The sequence below is a fragment of the Anabrus simplex genome, chromosome 1 (genome assembly GCF_040414725.1).
Source record: "Anabrus simplex isolate iqAnaSimp1 chromosome 1, ASM4041472v1, whole genome shotgun sequence".
Classification (NCBI taxonomy): domain Eukaryota; kingdom Metazoa; phylum Arthropoda; class Insecta; order Orthoptera; family Tettigoniidae; genus Anabrus; species Anabrus simplex.
In genome coordinates, this window is record NC_090265.1 from 1137439309 (window position 1) to 1137453584 (window position 14276).

General features: G+C 36.8%; 1 protein-coding gene across 1 annotated transcript in view; it reads left to right on the plus strand.

The window, feature by feature from the left end:
• Window positions 1-14276, plus strand: part of poe (E3 ubiquitin-protein ligase-like protein poe) — a 797274-nt gene that overhangs the window by 338624 nt on the left and 444374 nt on the right. Inside the window, exons 29-30 of the mRNA XM_067137373.2 lie at window positions 1125-1343; window positions 12779-12983. Coding sequence (XP_066993474.2) covers window positions 1125-1343; window positions 12779-12983 — 424 coding nt within the window. The remainder of the gene's footprint in view (window positions 1-1124; window positions 1344-12778; window positions 12984-14276) is intronic.

Below are 14276 nucleotides of genomic sequence, written 5' to 3' on the forward strand. Positions count from 1 at the left end.
GTAAAATTATACCACGTAACACTTAGCACAGATGTAAATAATTTATTTCAACAATTTCTGTCCCCGAATGAAAATGATCAGAAGTAACCTCATCAGAATGATTGGCGTACGAGTTTGTTGTATATCTGCCAAAGATGTTACTATAATTTCTATGCCATGTTCAGTAGTTTCCTTGCATAAGCCACGGCACTCTTCATGTAATATTAAAATAGACTGCTATATCAAACTTTATCATAGTCAAAGAAACTTCAGTAAAATTTAAATTTCTTCTGTAGGAGGAATACACATTAATATATCTAGCAGCTTTATTGTGTGTTGTCACACAATTCATTGCCTTTTAGAGAGGAAGCTGGCAGGTGTCTCATTTACAGCAATATGAGCAGATGTGCTTCTGTGTTCTATCGGACAGCTTCATACTGTTCATATAACTCGCTCTTATTCATCAAACATGGGAATTACATACGGTAGCTTTATTCTGTGTTGTAGTTCATTGCTTCAGCCCATTTTGGTCTTCTCTCTGTTATTTCAATTCCACTTTACACCAGAATCATTCAAGAGGCAATAGAAATTGAGAAACACCCAGATAACTTCAATAAATATAAACTCTTATCACCTGACTAACCTGGTGCAAATCTTCAAAATTGACAACACATGGGTTACTTACATATCAGCGATACCACTCCAGTACCTCAAACCAGAAATACATTTCTTACTCTGCGCTCCAAGACAGCCGTAGATTTTATAGATATGAAATCCAGATGAAGCTCTCGTGGTATTAGTATTTCACTGATAAACTTTGGACACTGAAGCTGTGTACTAACCGAGATAAGAGTGGAAAGGAAGTGGGGTCTTGGAAATTTAGTGTTACTGGAAGGCCCATGGAGAGTGCATATTTGACCCTGTGACATATCATTTTGAAGTCTGTACTATATAATTTGACAAGATGTGTGCTTTTTATAAGGCAAGGGACTTCAGGGAATTTGCAGTCTTTGTAATAGTTAGACCGGGCGAAGCCGGGTACTACAGCTAGTTTACAATAAATCTTCTTTTGCTAACTTTTAATGTTGAAATTATATTCTCTTCATGCTATATGTTGTCAGTAGTATGTGTTTTGTGAATTCCAGGATGAAGACAGCCTTTGCAACAAGCTTTGTACCTTTACAATTACACAGCGTGAGTTCATGAACCAGCATTGGTATCATTGCCACACTTGTAAGATGGTGGATGGTGTTGGAGTATGTACTGTGTGTGCTCGAGTATGTCATCGAGGTCATGATATCACTTATTCCAAGTATGGCAACTTCTTCTGTGACTGTGGGGCAAAAGATGATGGCTCATGTCAGGTAGGTTGACAGTGTTATAATCTTATGTAGGCTTGAAAGCAGAATTAGAACAATTCATTAGAACCTTGTGACTTCCACATGGTCAGTGAACATGACAAATTTGTAATTTCTTGTTCCAGTTCTCAAATGACAGAATGAGTAGTTCACTGTGCCTCCCACACTTCTACAGATTGTCCCAAATCTCTAAAGTTTTATTTTGCAAGAGATTTCAGTGCACTTCAGGTTTATCAGAATTATACACATTTTTAGACTTGTCTCTCTTCAAAATACATACAAGAATATTGTTTATCCTCACCTGTTCTCTAGAAGTTTCATGAATTTTTATTCTGTTTCTAGCTTTGAAATTATTCGAGCCACCATTGTTGCATGAAAACTGATATAAACCACAGACCTCTGTTGTCACTGTGCAGTAAGCCATTTCAAAGGAGCAGTTTCTTGATTTTTCATATTTTCATCCAGGTTCCTTCTTATTATGCTGTCTACCTTTTCTTCATTTTTCTGCCAATCAGCCTCCATCATTTGCTTCCATATCTTTCCATCTTCCATCCTCTTAACATGTCCAAACCATCACAGTTAATTTCTTTCCATTCTGTCCGAAAGCTTTTCTGCTCCTGATTTCCTACCGGACATCCTCATTTCTTACCCTGTCCTTTCTTGTCTTATCATACTCCTTAAAAATTACATCTCACTGGCTTAGATCAACTCTCATTACTTTTCATTAGTGTCAAAGTCTCTGCTGCATATGTCGGTATGGGACAATAATATATCTTAACCATCTCCTCTCTACATTTTCATGGTGCTTCCATCTTCCACATCAAGTTCCTCAAGTTGTGGTAAAATGCATTTCACTGTTGTATTGTTTTACTGATCTTCATATCCAGTCCTACTTCAGTTCTCTTCCCAATATTTGAAGCTTTCCTCAATTTCAAGGTGTTGCCCCCCCCCCCCTCTCAAAGTTTTTATAGTACATTTTGCATCTCCTTCTCCTTTAGTTTATACCATTATCTTGCCTTTCTCCATGCTTATTTTCATTCCATAATTTCCAATATCTACTCGCTCATTTTGTCCAGCTCACCTTGTGCTCCCCACACCACAATGTCATCTGCAAACAATACACCTTCAGCTCCCTGTCCTCACGTTGTTTTTCATTGTTTCCTTCACAAATTTATCCATTACCATTATGAAGAAATAGATTATGGCTTTAGAAATGGGGATACCGGGCAAGTTGGCCGTGCGGTTAGGAGTGCGCAGCTGTGAGCTCACATCCGAGAGATAGTGGGTTCGAATCCCACTGTCGGCAACCCTGAAAATGGTTTTCCGTGGTTTCCCATTTTCACACCAGGCAAATGCTGGGGCTGTACCTTAATTAAGGCCACAGCCGCTTCCTTCCCATTCCTAGGCCTTTCCTGTCCCATCGTCGCCATTAGACTTATCTGTGTTGGTGCAAAGTAAAGCAACTAGAAAAAAAAAAGACTAGAAATGGGGATGAAAAGAAAGGGGAAAGGATAATGGACATATCTAAATAACATATCTTTGCTGCACCTGCGTAAACGGCTATATGAAATTCTTGTGGGAGAAATGCTTACCCGCAGCACACATATTATGAAGAAAAAGAATTCTTTGACAATTTCGCATGATATTGGACCTTAGATGGCAGATCCTTATCGGCCTAGGTCCTAAGCTGAAATATTTCACATATTGGTTTTTGCAGGTGCAATGACGAGATGTTATTTTGAATTCCCCAGCAGAAATGTATTGTGTTGAATGATACATTTACTGATAAACAATGGACATCTTGTGACAGCACACTTCTGTCTGTCTTACTCCATTCACATTTCAAACCTTCTGTTGTACACACAGGGGTATGGACACTGCTGCATCAGATGTTGTACATTACTTGCACAAATTTGGTCATTCATTTTCCAAGCACAAGTTTGGTTATTCATTTTCCAAGTCCTTCCTGCTTCACAACTTTTCATGCATTTGGTGTGGGGTCACTCATAGACCTTTTTCAAATCAAGGAACGTAATCACCATTTCTCCTCCACATTTCCATTGTTTTTCCATCATCTGTCTCGTACGGAAGACAAGGTCTAGTGTTGATCATCCATTTCTAAAGCCATACTGTATATCTTCTTCAACCGGGCAAGTTGGCCATGTGGTCAAGGGCACGAGGCTGTGAGATTGCATCCAGGAGATAGTGGGTTTGAATCCCACTGTTGGCAGCCCTGAAGATGGTTTTCCATGGTATCCCATTTTCAGACCTTAATTAAGGCCACGGCTGCTTCCTTCCAACTCCTAGGCCTTTCCTATCCCATCATCGCCATAAGACCTTTCTGTGTCGGTGCAACGTAAAGCCACTAGCAAAAAAAATGTATTTCTTCTTACATTACCCTTCCACCTTTCTAATATAAATACTATAAGGAAAGCTCCTCTCCTTCAGAACAGTGAATAAGGTTAAGGATAATTTTTGTCATCTGCCTTTTCCAATTTTCATTACATTTATTTGTTTACAAATTCATACGAGCAGGTTATTTTCTCCTTTTTGTAAAAAGACAAAAGGAAGTTTCCATATGATTATGTAGGTACACATCTAGAAACGGTGATATTTTGTGTCAAAACCCTCTCTTTCCTGTACTCTCATTGCAGTGAGATATAAGTGCTGCTGAAAACGTATCCTTTTCCAATTCCCTTTGCACTGCAGAACTTTCCTTTTCCATGTAAGTAATCTTGAAACTAAACCCCTTTTTCTGTAACTTACTTGTTGTGTTTTATTCATATAACACTGCAAAACTGTCCTTTTCCTTCCCAACTAATAGTGATTGAATTTTCATCATTTATCATTATCAAAGGTTACAGAAGTGAATCATCTTCATAAACATTATATAATTGGCTGCTATTAAATTTCTCCGATATTTCCTTGGCTGTGACATTTAGCTACTGTTTTTGTTTATGTCAGTTACTAGTTGCCTTTTCGTAGGAATAAAATAGTAAGTACAGTAGGATGTCGATAATTCAAAATCGGTTAATTCAAAATATCACATAATTTGAAGTAGTTCTCGTTTCCGGAAACATGAGGTACAGTTTTGTATGTTATTTAAATTGTTTAATTTGAAATACGAATAATTCGTTGTTCGAAGAACAATGTCGTCCCATTACCAAAATTAATTAATTAATTAATTAATTAATTAATTCATTCATTCATATCGTAAGACAAGGCCTTGTCGCTGCAACCACATTTGTCTCTCCTCTGCTGAGCATTTCAGGTCAATATACTTTTTCAAATTCAGCCTGCCCGTCACGGAATCCTGATACTTCTTCCTCGGCCTTCCTCTTCCCATCTTACCCAGAACTTTTCCTTCCAGTTCGATAAGCCATGTTGTTTCAAGGGCATCGGACACTTTCCGTGCAAGTATAGGGCATCTAAAAAAGCAAACAGTATAGTAATCCAAGCAATAAAACATTTCCACAGGGGAGCCAGTACAATTTGACCGCTTCTTTGAATCGTGTTTTTTTAAATCTTTCGTTATGAGGTTATGTTTACCAGCGTTTTATCCAAGTGCATTATTTGCATAATGTAAATGCATCTTGTTTTTGGGAACATTCCAGGAATAGTGTTTTCTATGGCATTTGAAAGGTTTAAACTGAGAATCAAGGTGATTGAATACATTAATATGTCTTAGACTATTTTGTGACGTGGCAAGAGTTGGCATTTCTGAATTACGAGGGAAGTGCCATAGCTGGAAATCATACAAGGATAGTTTCATTGTACTGTGTTGTAATGCAGATGGAAGCGAGAGACTTTCTCCCCTCATCATACGAAATTTCGATAAGCCATGATGTTTTAAGGGCATCAGGTACTTTCCGTGGAAGTACAAGGCATCTAAAATTCATACAGTACAGTAATTCAGTGAATAAGGAACTTGCGCAGGGGAGCCAGCCTAGATTTCTCCTCATCTTTGAATCATGTTTTCTTTGTTTTCTTTTAATTTCATTGTGTGCGGTTATGTTTGCCAGTGAGTTATCCAAATGCATTATTTGAATACTGTAAATGCACCTTGTTGGATGGATACATTTTGGAAAGAATTTTTTCCATGGTATTGTGCCTTTCCGTGGCTTTCGGGTGTCATAACTCTCTTCTGCTTAGCCCAGATTGGCGTTCAAGAAAATCAGTATGCTTCAGATAAGTTAAATCCATTTTTGCCAATGTTTTACTACTTACATTGATATTTCTTTGAAAGAATTGTTTCATCATCGTTCTCTTGATCTTGCCTTTTTAGTTCGCAATCATTAAAATATTCTATCATCTTCCAAGGTCTTGACTTCATGAATAAAAAAAATGAATTCTTCTCCATGAAATCTATTCGAATTGAAATTATTCAATAAAAATTATCCTGACCTCGTATAAATTACAATTCATATATCCTATGGCTCTTAGTGAAAGGTAAAATTCAAAAATTCTTTATGATGACTTAAGAAAATAAACAATTCAATTATCGTGCTTGAAAGTATAGAAATCATACAATAAAGATAACATAAATTCTTTACGATTATAAAATTCCTAAGGACTACCAAGAATGTTACTTTTTAAGAGAAAATATTTCATTCACCTCTAATATATGCAATTAAATTTTTTTTTTTAACATGCGCAGAATAAGAACTGTTTCACCTCTGTAGCTTTCAGTGGCTACCTATCATAATATTAAAAAAATATTATTAATCGTGACTAGATATATTCAAAATATTTCCTAAGAAATAGGTAAAATTTTCTTAGATAGCTTCAGCAAGTCTGTTAATAGGTTGAATTTAAGTCATATCACTTCATAAAATTCATTCATATGATTGTAGGTCGACAAGGAGTACCATAGATGAAACTTCCTAATTCTTTAATAATGATAGGCTAACATAATGAAGACACTAAGATCGTATCTGCCATCAGTGATCTGCTATTTCAACTTAAATCAGCTTAAACCTTAAATAAAATATGAAATTCTCTTTGAAATTGCCGTCAGAGTCTGAATTATAGGTTACTTGAAATTATTTTTGATGACCATAATCTATCATTAACGTGTAAGTCAATTATCAAATTGCCATAAATTCATATTATAGGTTGTTCCATATTTCACATCATTACTAGCATCTGTTATAACCTTGATCCATATTTGCATTACTTAATATTTCATTAATCAAACTTACATAACATTCTTTCCTCATACATTGTCATATTTATCATAATTCCTCAACTACATTAACCAGGAATATTTATTATTCATTAATCTCACATTCCTTACCTCATATTTTTATCATATCTTTATATCGCCGCATATGCAAATATGTAATTCATTGTAACGCTCAACTCACATGACTTCTCAACTCAGTAAGATTAATATTTTATGGATCAACAACTACCATATTCCTAGCAATATGTACTTCAGTTGTCAAAAGTATTCCCTTATTTAACCTATATTGACTTACCTTTGGCAACAATTTGTTGATACTTATGATCTCGGTAACCTATAACTTGATATGCACCAATATCGTACTTCATATTCATCAAAGCATACTATCTTTGGTATAGCTCTTTGAGAATAAACTGAAATACTGTTAGCATAACACTTCACTGACGTATGCCTCTTTCCCTACACTTGGATGTGTTTACATATTTTGGAAGACTACCTATAACCTTCCTTAAAAGATCACTATTAATACAGTCGCGTTGAAACTACACGATTAAAACACTTCTAGAAGATACAACCTATTCCTTATAAACAACACAATCAACAACTCACTACAAGACAATAAAGACATAATTTTAAATATAATTCATAAAAGTATCTTATTCTGCGTGTGTTTTTGGGCTGGGATAGTTGTTGCATCATCCTTCCTGGGGAACGTTAATCTCTCGACTATGACTCTGTCATCTCCGAGTCTCGGCTCTTGGATTACCATTCATGGGAAGAGTTGGCTGGATTCCATCAGTCGCCAAATCCATCTCCAGTGTAGCAGGCCATCATAATGTTTTCAGACATATGCATGAAAAACATATCCAAAGTTAACATTAATTTCATCATCTTCTTAGTTACAAAGCCTTCTTGTACTATTACTACGTTCTGAAAGGTCAGAAGATTTGCTATAGTAATCTAAAATATTATCGTTTTATTTAATGTTAATATGCTTTAAGTGTTAGCATTTTCTTAATGTGTTTCCTAGGAAACTCTTGTTATACTTCAGTGCAATCCTAGTATGCACTCAGTTATTTTTCTATCTCCTTTTAAATATCTTGCTTGAGATCTTGTATATTTGAAATGCACAGCGTTAAGACTTTATATTATGATTAGTTTTATCAATAATTTTTTAAAAAAAATTTCTTCTTAAAATCTGTTATTTTCTTCTCGTAAATTGACTCTCTCAATTTACGGTGGCTTATTTTGATGCATTGTTCGATTGTTCTCTCTGTTGTTTTAAACAATTTGAAATTAACAGATTCATCTCGCGTCACGGCCACTTGGATTCTGCTTGTCTGTATCTTTTAACTCGTTATCTTCTGCCGTTTGATATACAAAACTTTTAGCGTTAATTCACGGCAAATGACGACTTTAACATTCTGTTTTAAGTAATCAGGGCAATGAAATGGTACAGTACCACTTGAAAAGGTAAACTGTGAATCAAGGTTATTTGGATGCAGTAACAGGTCTTGGAATATTTTGTGATTCTGCAAGGGTTGGAATTTCTGTATTGCGATTTTGCGGTTAATTCGAAATCACGTAATTTGAAATCCGATTTTTATGCCCCAACGACTTCGTATTAAAAAGGTTTTACTGTAAAATGTCTGAGGTAGACAGTCTTTTAGTGAAAAGTTGTTGAGGGGATCCAGTTCTTATTTTACATGCCTTTTGTTTATCATTATAATCTAAATATGTTAAAAACTTGTCTATTTATTTACTTACTTTTTTCATTTTAAAGCTATCTTAATTCAACAAGGTTATTCTCAAATCTATCCTTCTGGTTTGCTTCAAAACTGTTCTTTTTCAAGATATAATTCAGGCGTGCCAACTCTCTCGATTTGAGGGGAAGACTCCCGATTTTTCATCGTTCTTCCCGGTTGCCAGGACCGATTGCCCGATTTTTAGAGCAGTATCAGTTATTTTGGTATTATTTTAAACTTCCACGCATTTCCTCGTTCTTTTTATATATGGCTGAGTATGGCTGGCCGATGGTAGTTCTAATAATCACAACCGGATGGCAGTACGGGGCACGGTTGCTAGCCATGTGCTCCTCCTTGGTGTATAATTCAGTCAAATACTCAAATAGCTCAATAATAAGGAAGTGAAAGTTGCATGCGACTAACCTAACTTTAGAAGTAACACACCATAGATGTCTAGCCGGGGAGGACCTGCATAAGTGCTCGTGTTACATCACGTGGTAGTGCTTCACTTGATATGTGAAGCACTGTTGAATATTGAGAATGATTTAGTGCCTTATTAATAAGTCAGTTAATGTTTAAGTGTAGTTACTCACTCAAGAAAATGTAAAATACACTTATTTCGCCTGAGTTCTGATTATAAGAGTAGTTCAAGTACAGCTCTGCAGCTTGATGACTGGAACTTCTACAGCGAACGGCCTGGAGTCAAACTCAGCACCAGCCGTGAACCACGTCTTAATCCTGCGATGTTACCACGTCTTAATCCCACGAAGATACCACAAATAATCCCTCGAAGATGCTACGAATAATCCCTCGAAGTCGCCTGTCCTACGCTGGATACGACGTTCAAAGTAGTGTGAGATTACAATACTTCACCAAGACTTACGGTGTTTTAAAAAGAAATGTAGAAACCCGGGAAAGTCCAATTGGCACTATACTACACGACATAGCACTGTCAATTCTTAATAATGAGTTGCATTCCACACTGAGATAAGTTTAAATGCACAGTTTTTACTTGCACTTTTATAATATGGCAGTGAATATGTGACTTGAAATAGCACAGTCTGTGTCACAGTTTCAACTACACGTCAAGTTTCTATGGTAATAAAATGAGATCACTTCTGAAGTCGAGAGCACAGTTTTTAACTACACAGTTGGTATGACATGAAATTAGACATTAGCACAGTTCATAATATCCACAAATTATGTTTTAAATTCAGCATTAGAACGAGTGTCGCAGTCCATTAAATTCACTAGTAAATGCAATTAACACAACTTCTACAACAGTCTCTAGAATTCTGGCATTCACTGCTTAAGTGGATTTTATTTGTGAGTTTTCATGATAAGGGTTCGTATTACCTAATATCACCATAAAATGCCCTTAATATTCAGTCCTTCATTCACGACACTGGTCAAATATTCAAGAAAATACGTGAAAATTGACTACACTCAGTTCTATCAATCACTGAATATTTGATTGGAATAATACTTAAAATAGTTCATAATCGTAACTATAGACGAGAAACATGTCTCAGAACTCATGAAATTGTCACTAGTCATCAGTTTAATTTATCACGCACTTTTTCCCTAATATGCTTATCACTGTACGTGATCACGACAGAGTTCAAATATACAATGAACTAACAAAGTCCATAAGGCTGTTAACTGGCAAATTAAACACTTGTATTCTCAGTTCTACCTAAATACACAGTCAATATCACGAGATCACTTGTTCAAGAAATTCGTAAGTCTTACACGGCGAAATTCAGTTTTATAGTACTTTATAATATTCAACATGTTCACGACGCGGTTGAAGTTTTCCACTTATTACGATCTTCCACAATGAAATTCAAAGTCTTATAATACGACTTAATCGTATCTCACGCAACGTGAGAGAGCAGCATGACCTTCAGTCATGATTGAGTTGCACATTTCAACTGACTATCCCTCTCAAGTTGTTGACCTATGTATACCCCGCTGGAAGTGAGTTTACCGTGTCAAGCGATAGATGAGTGGTTACGTATGCCAAATTTCTACTTGCTATATCTTCTAAACTAATACATGGACTGATCTCAAATTTTTATCATAATGCATTTGAATTATGGGTTACACACTGGTGTATGTCTCATTTTTATATGTTAATCCGTTTAGAAGTTACATAATTTCTGGAATTTTCCCATAGAGGAGGTGAAAAACATGTGGCGCTGACGTCACTTGACCTTGTTCACCTCTCTCTCTGTCTCCCTCACACTTGCACGGAGCAGTAGAGACTAGAACATTCCTTCGTACAACTGTTTCCGATGTTACAACTCAGCTATTCTTTAATGATTAAAGATTTATAACTATAAGGTGCCAGGTCTAATGCATTCCTGTACAGTATTTACAGGCCGTAGGCAGGACTCCTTTATGTTGTATTCCGCTGCTCGTATCGTCTTTTGTTTCTTTCTTGAGGTCCAGGGCTTGCACCGACAAATGGGAGTGCTATGTCTGTGAATTGTCATTATCTTTGTTCATATGACTAGTGCGGGCAGTTCAAACAGCAAAATAGCATGATCCCTTGACCAATAGATATATTACTTGTTTGTTGAAAGGAAAATAGTATGATCCCTGAACCAATAAATATATTATTTAATGAATGAGTTAGGGCACAAAATGAATGAGCAACATGAATAAAACAACACCTAATTAATTCAAACGACGTCGGTGAGCAAAGACATCACACTTGAAAGTGTTAGACAAACAAAACACATACGGAAGCGCTGTGACGTAGCAGAAAAAAATAGTTGTAAAGTAGTAAAGTAATGTATCCATATTATTCCCTGCAGGTAAAATATTTCATACTATTTCTTAATTTACTGCAGATTTTACACTTTATTTGAGTAATATGAATATTACATTCCATTTGGGACAAATATTATGACAATTCGTGGATACGATTAGTCTACATAACCATGGTGCAGCTTAAGAAAATACGGCATATCTAAAGCAAATATTCGATGTTAGTGTGAAGACAAAGATAGCTTAACAATGTATACCGTGTTAAAAGAAATTTCATTCAGTGGTCCATAGCAAGGACGGTTTAAGGAAGTCGAAGATGAAATTGTGAGGTATGTGCACGAAAAATGCAAGGGCAGACGGGCCATACCTCAGCGCACGAAACTCGTTGACTTTCAGTGTCCTTTTTATATATCGCTAGCCGCTGAAGCGAGACGTGCATCTAACGGCAGTCGGTTTTACTTGATGGTTAGTAAAAGTAACAGTTTTATATACACCAGGAATATTTTTGTGATGGATTGTCGTATTGTAGACACAACTGCAACAGGTATTGCCGGCAAATTTTCAACAAGCTCTCTTTGCTATTATGATGCCAGTTTTAAGTTAATGCTTATTAAACAAGCAGAAATGAAGAATAATTGTGCAGGCGCAAGAAAATACAACATAACTAAAACCAATTTTTTTGATGCTGTGGGGTAGTCTAAAAATGTTCTGTACAAGAAAGGCATTGATTGGCCTGCAACAAGGACACTTTAAACAAGTCGAACATGAAGTTGTGAGGTATATGCGTGAAAAATGCAAGGTCGAAATGGCCATAACATGAGATGCGGGCTCGCGAAGAAGAATTTGCCGAACATTCAAAGGCAGTATCAGGTACCTATAATAAAAATGATTAGGGAATTAGGTAGGATTTACATGATACTTCTGTATGTTTATTGGCCAGGCTGAGTGGCTCAGATGGTTGAGGCGCTGGCCTTCTGACATCAACTTGGCACGTATGATCCTGGCTAATCCGATGGTATTTGCAGGTGCAAAAATACGCCAGCCTCGTGTTGATAGATTTACTGGCACATGAAAGAACTCCTGCGGGACTAAATTCCGGCAACTTGGGGTCTCCGAAATCCGTGGGACGTAAAGCCAATAACATTAATTATTCTGTAGCCTATGTTTATTTTTTCCCCAATTAAATTTGAAATTTGTTATAAATAAAATTATGATTTCACAAAGCCCTTTTTAAGCCTGAGTAAATTTTTTGAAAGGAAAAGCAGGGGTGGTCTTTCATTCAGGGTTGTCTTGAATTCCGAGAAATATGGTAAAAATTGTACTGTAATGACATGTTCTTCTTAATCGTTAATTAGAAATTTATATATTGTGAGGAGGTTGAATAGTATTTTGGTATATTAACAGTTTTTTGAAAAAAACCCCAAATTATTTTATGGTATTTACTGTAGTTTTTACTCTCTGGATAACATTTCGCATGGTAATTTTATGGTTAATACTATCCTAGAAAGCTTAAAAATGCTAATTGGCTACCAGATCACTATTTTATAACCTAGAAAATAGAACATTTTTCATGGTAAATGATTATTATTCCTTTAGAACAGTAAGTATCTCAATGCTGATTTTTTTTATATTAATGTATAGACTGATGTAATGAAGCAACATGACCCAGGTGAACTAAGATGTGGCAATAATAGAAGAGATATGCATTTAAGAATTGTTTGTTTATGGTGTTTCAGGCATTAGTGAAACGTAGTCCACAGACCTCCACTGAGCAACATACTGGGCAGGCTGTCCCCACTGCTAGCCCGGCTACATTTTCAATGGAGCAGATGCTTCCCAGCTCATTGAGACGCCGTCCTTCCTCACCTGTAAATGTAGATAGTGGTACAGAGCGGGGTACACGTGACAGACAGCGGCTGGCAGCACTTGCTAAACAGTTGGGTAGGTGTCTCTGTCTGTCTGTCTGTCTATCTATCTATCTATCTATCTATCTATCTATCTATCTATCTATCTATCTATCTATCTATCTATCTATCTATCTGAACTTCTTTCTCTTTTCCTGGGGCAGTGACTTACAAGTAGGTACATATAACTTAAGAGATCTTGGACTGTAAGGAGGCAACTGCACCGCATAGGCTTCACCAGATGACGACCAACTCGTGTCCCTTTGCTGATGCAGGAAGTGTAGGATTAGAAGAAAATGGATTTGTACAGGAAAGTGGAAGAATTATAACATAAAAACAAATACAGGCAGTGAAAGATAAGGACCATAGCACAAACACAAAAGGGGAAAAGTGTACCAATAGAATTTTATATTCAGTATTGGAAACGAACAGACAAGTGTCAAATCAAGTCATATATGGAGGGGAGGAACAAGAAAAGGAACTCAAAATAGGCCGAATGTAGAGGCAGGGGGTGCTCACTCTCACTCTCTCTCTCTCTCTCTGTGTGTGTGTGTACAGCAGAAAGAGGAGGACAATCTCCATATCTTCATACACTGCCATCAACAAATAGTTAGGCTCCCTCCTCATCAGTTCCTTTTCTTCTGCATCCTTCTCAGCTCCCGCCAAACTCATTTCTGCTTCCCAGCTTCATCAGGAGGGCGGGCATCAACAATCATTGAAGAGCCATCTTGATAGGTCTAGAGTAGCTGCCGAGGTGTGAGTGCTTCCGAATAATGACATTTTGAGCATGACTAATAGTGTGTCTGAGTGTCGTGAAAGGTGCACTCATAGGGCTTGTCCTGCTGCAGTACCACTTGCTGACCCAGTGAGGAGGGCAGTGGCAAATTGTCTCTTTATTATATCTCATATGCTTCAGTTAAGATGCCGTGATTAGTTTTTGTAGTTTCCCGATAACTGCATAACCTTTGGTTCCCCCTCCTCATCTTTCACAAAAGGGTCTGCTCAAGGCTTAACATCATCTGATGGATGAATTTCCATTAAAAGTGTCATATGCCCTCACTACATATGAGCATTGTGGAGAGGTTTGAAATAAAATCCAGGCTTTTGGCACACAATCTGGTGATTAGGAATTGTATATCACGACCTCCAACTAATGAGCCCAATTTAACATACTGGGGTGAAACGCTGGCAACCAGGAATGGGTTAGCTGGAAAATTTATAATGTCCAACATTGGACCAACTACATTGGTATTACTCTCCTACCTTGCCGAACAACATTATGTTGGTGAATTTTTTTTTTCTCTGTCAGTGGGACTCAAACCAGCTAAAC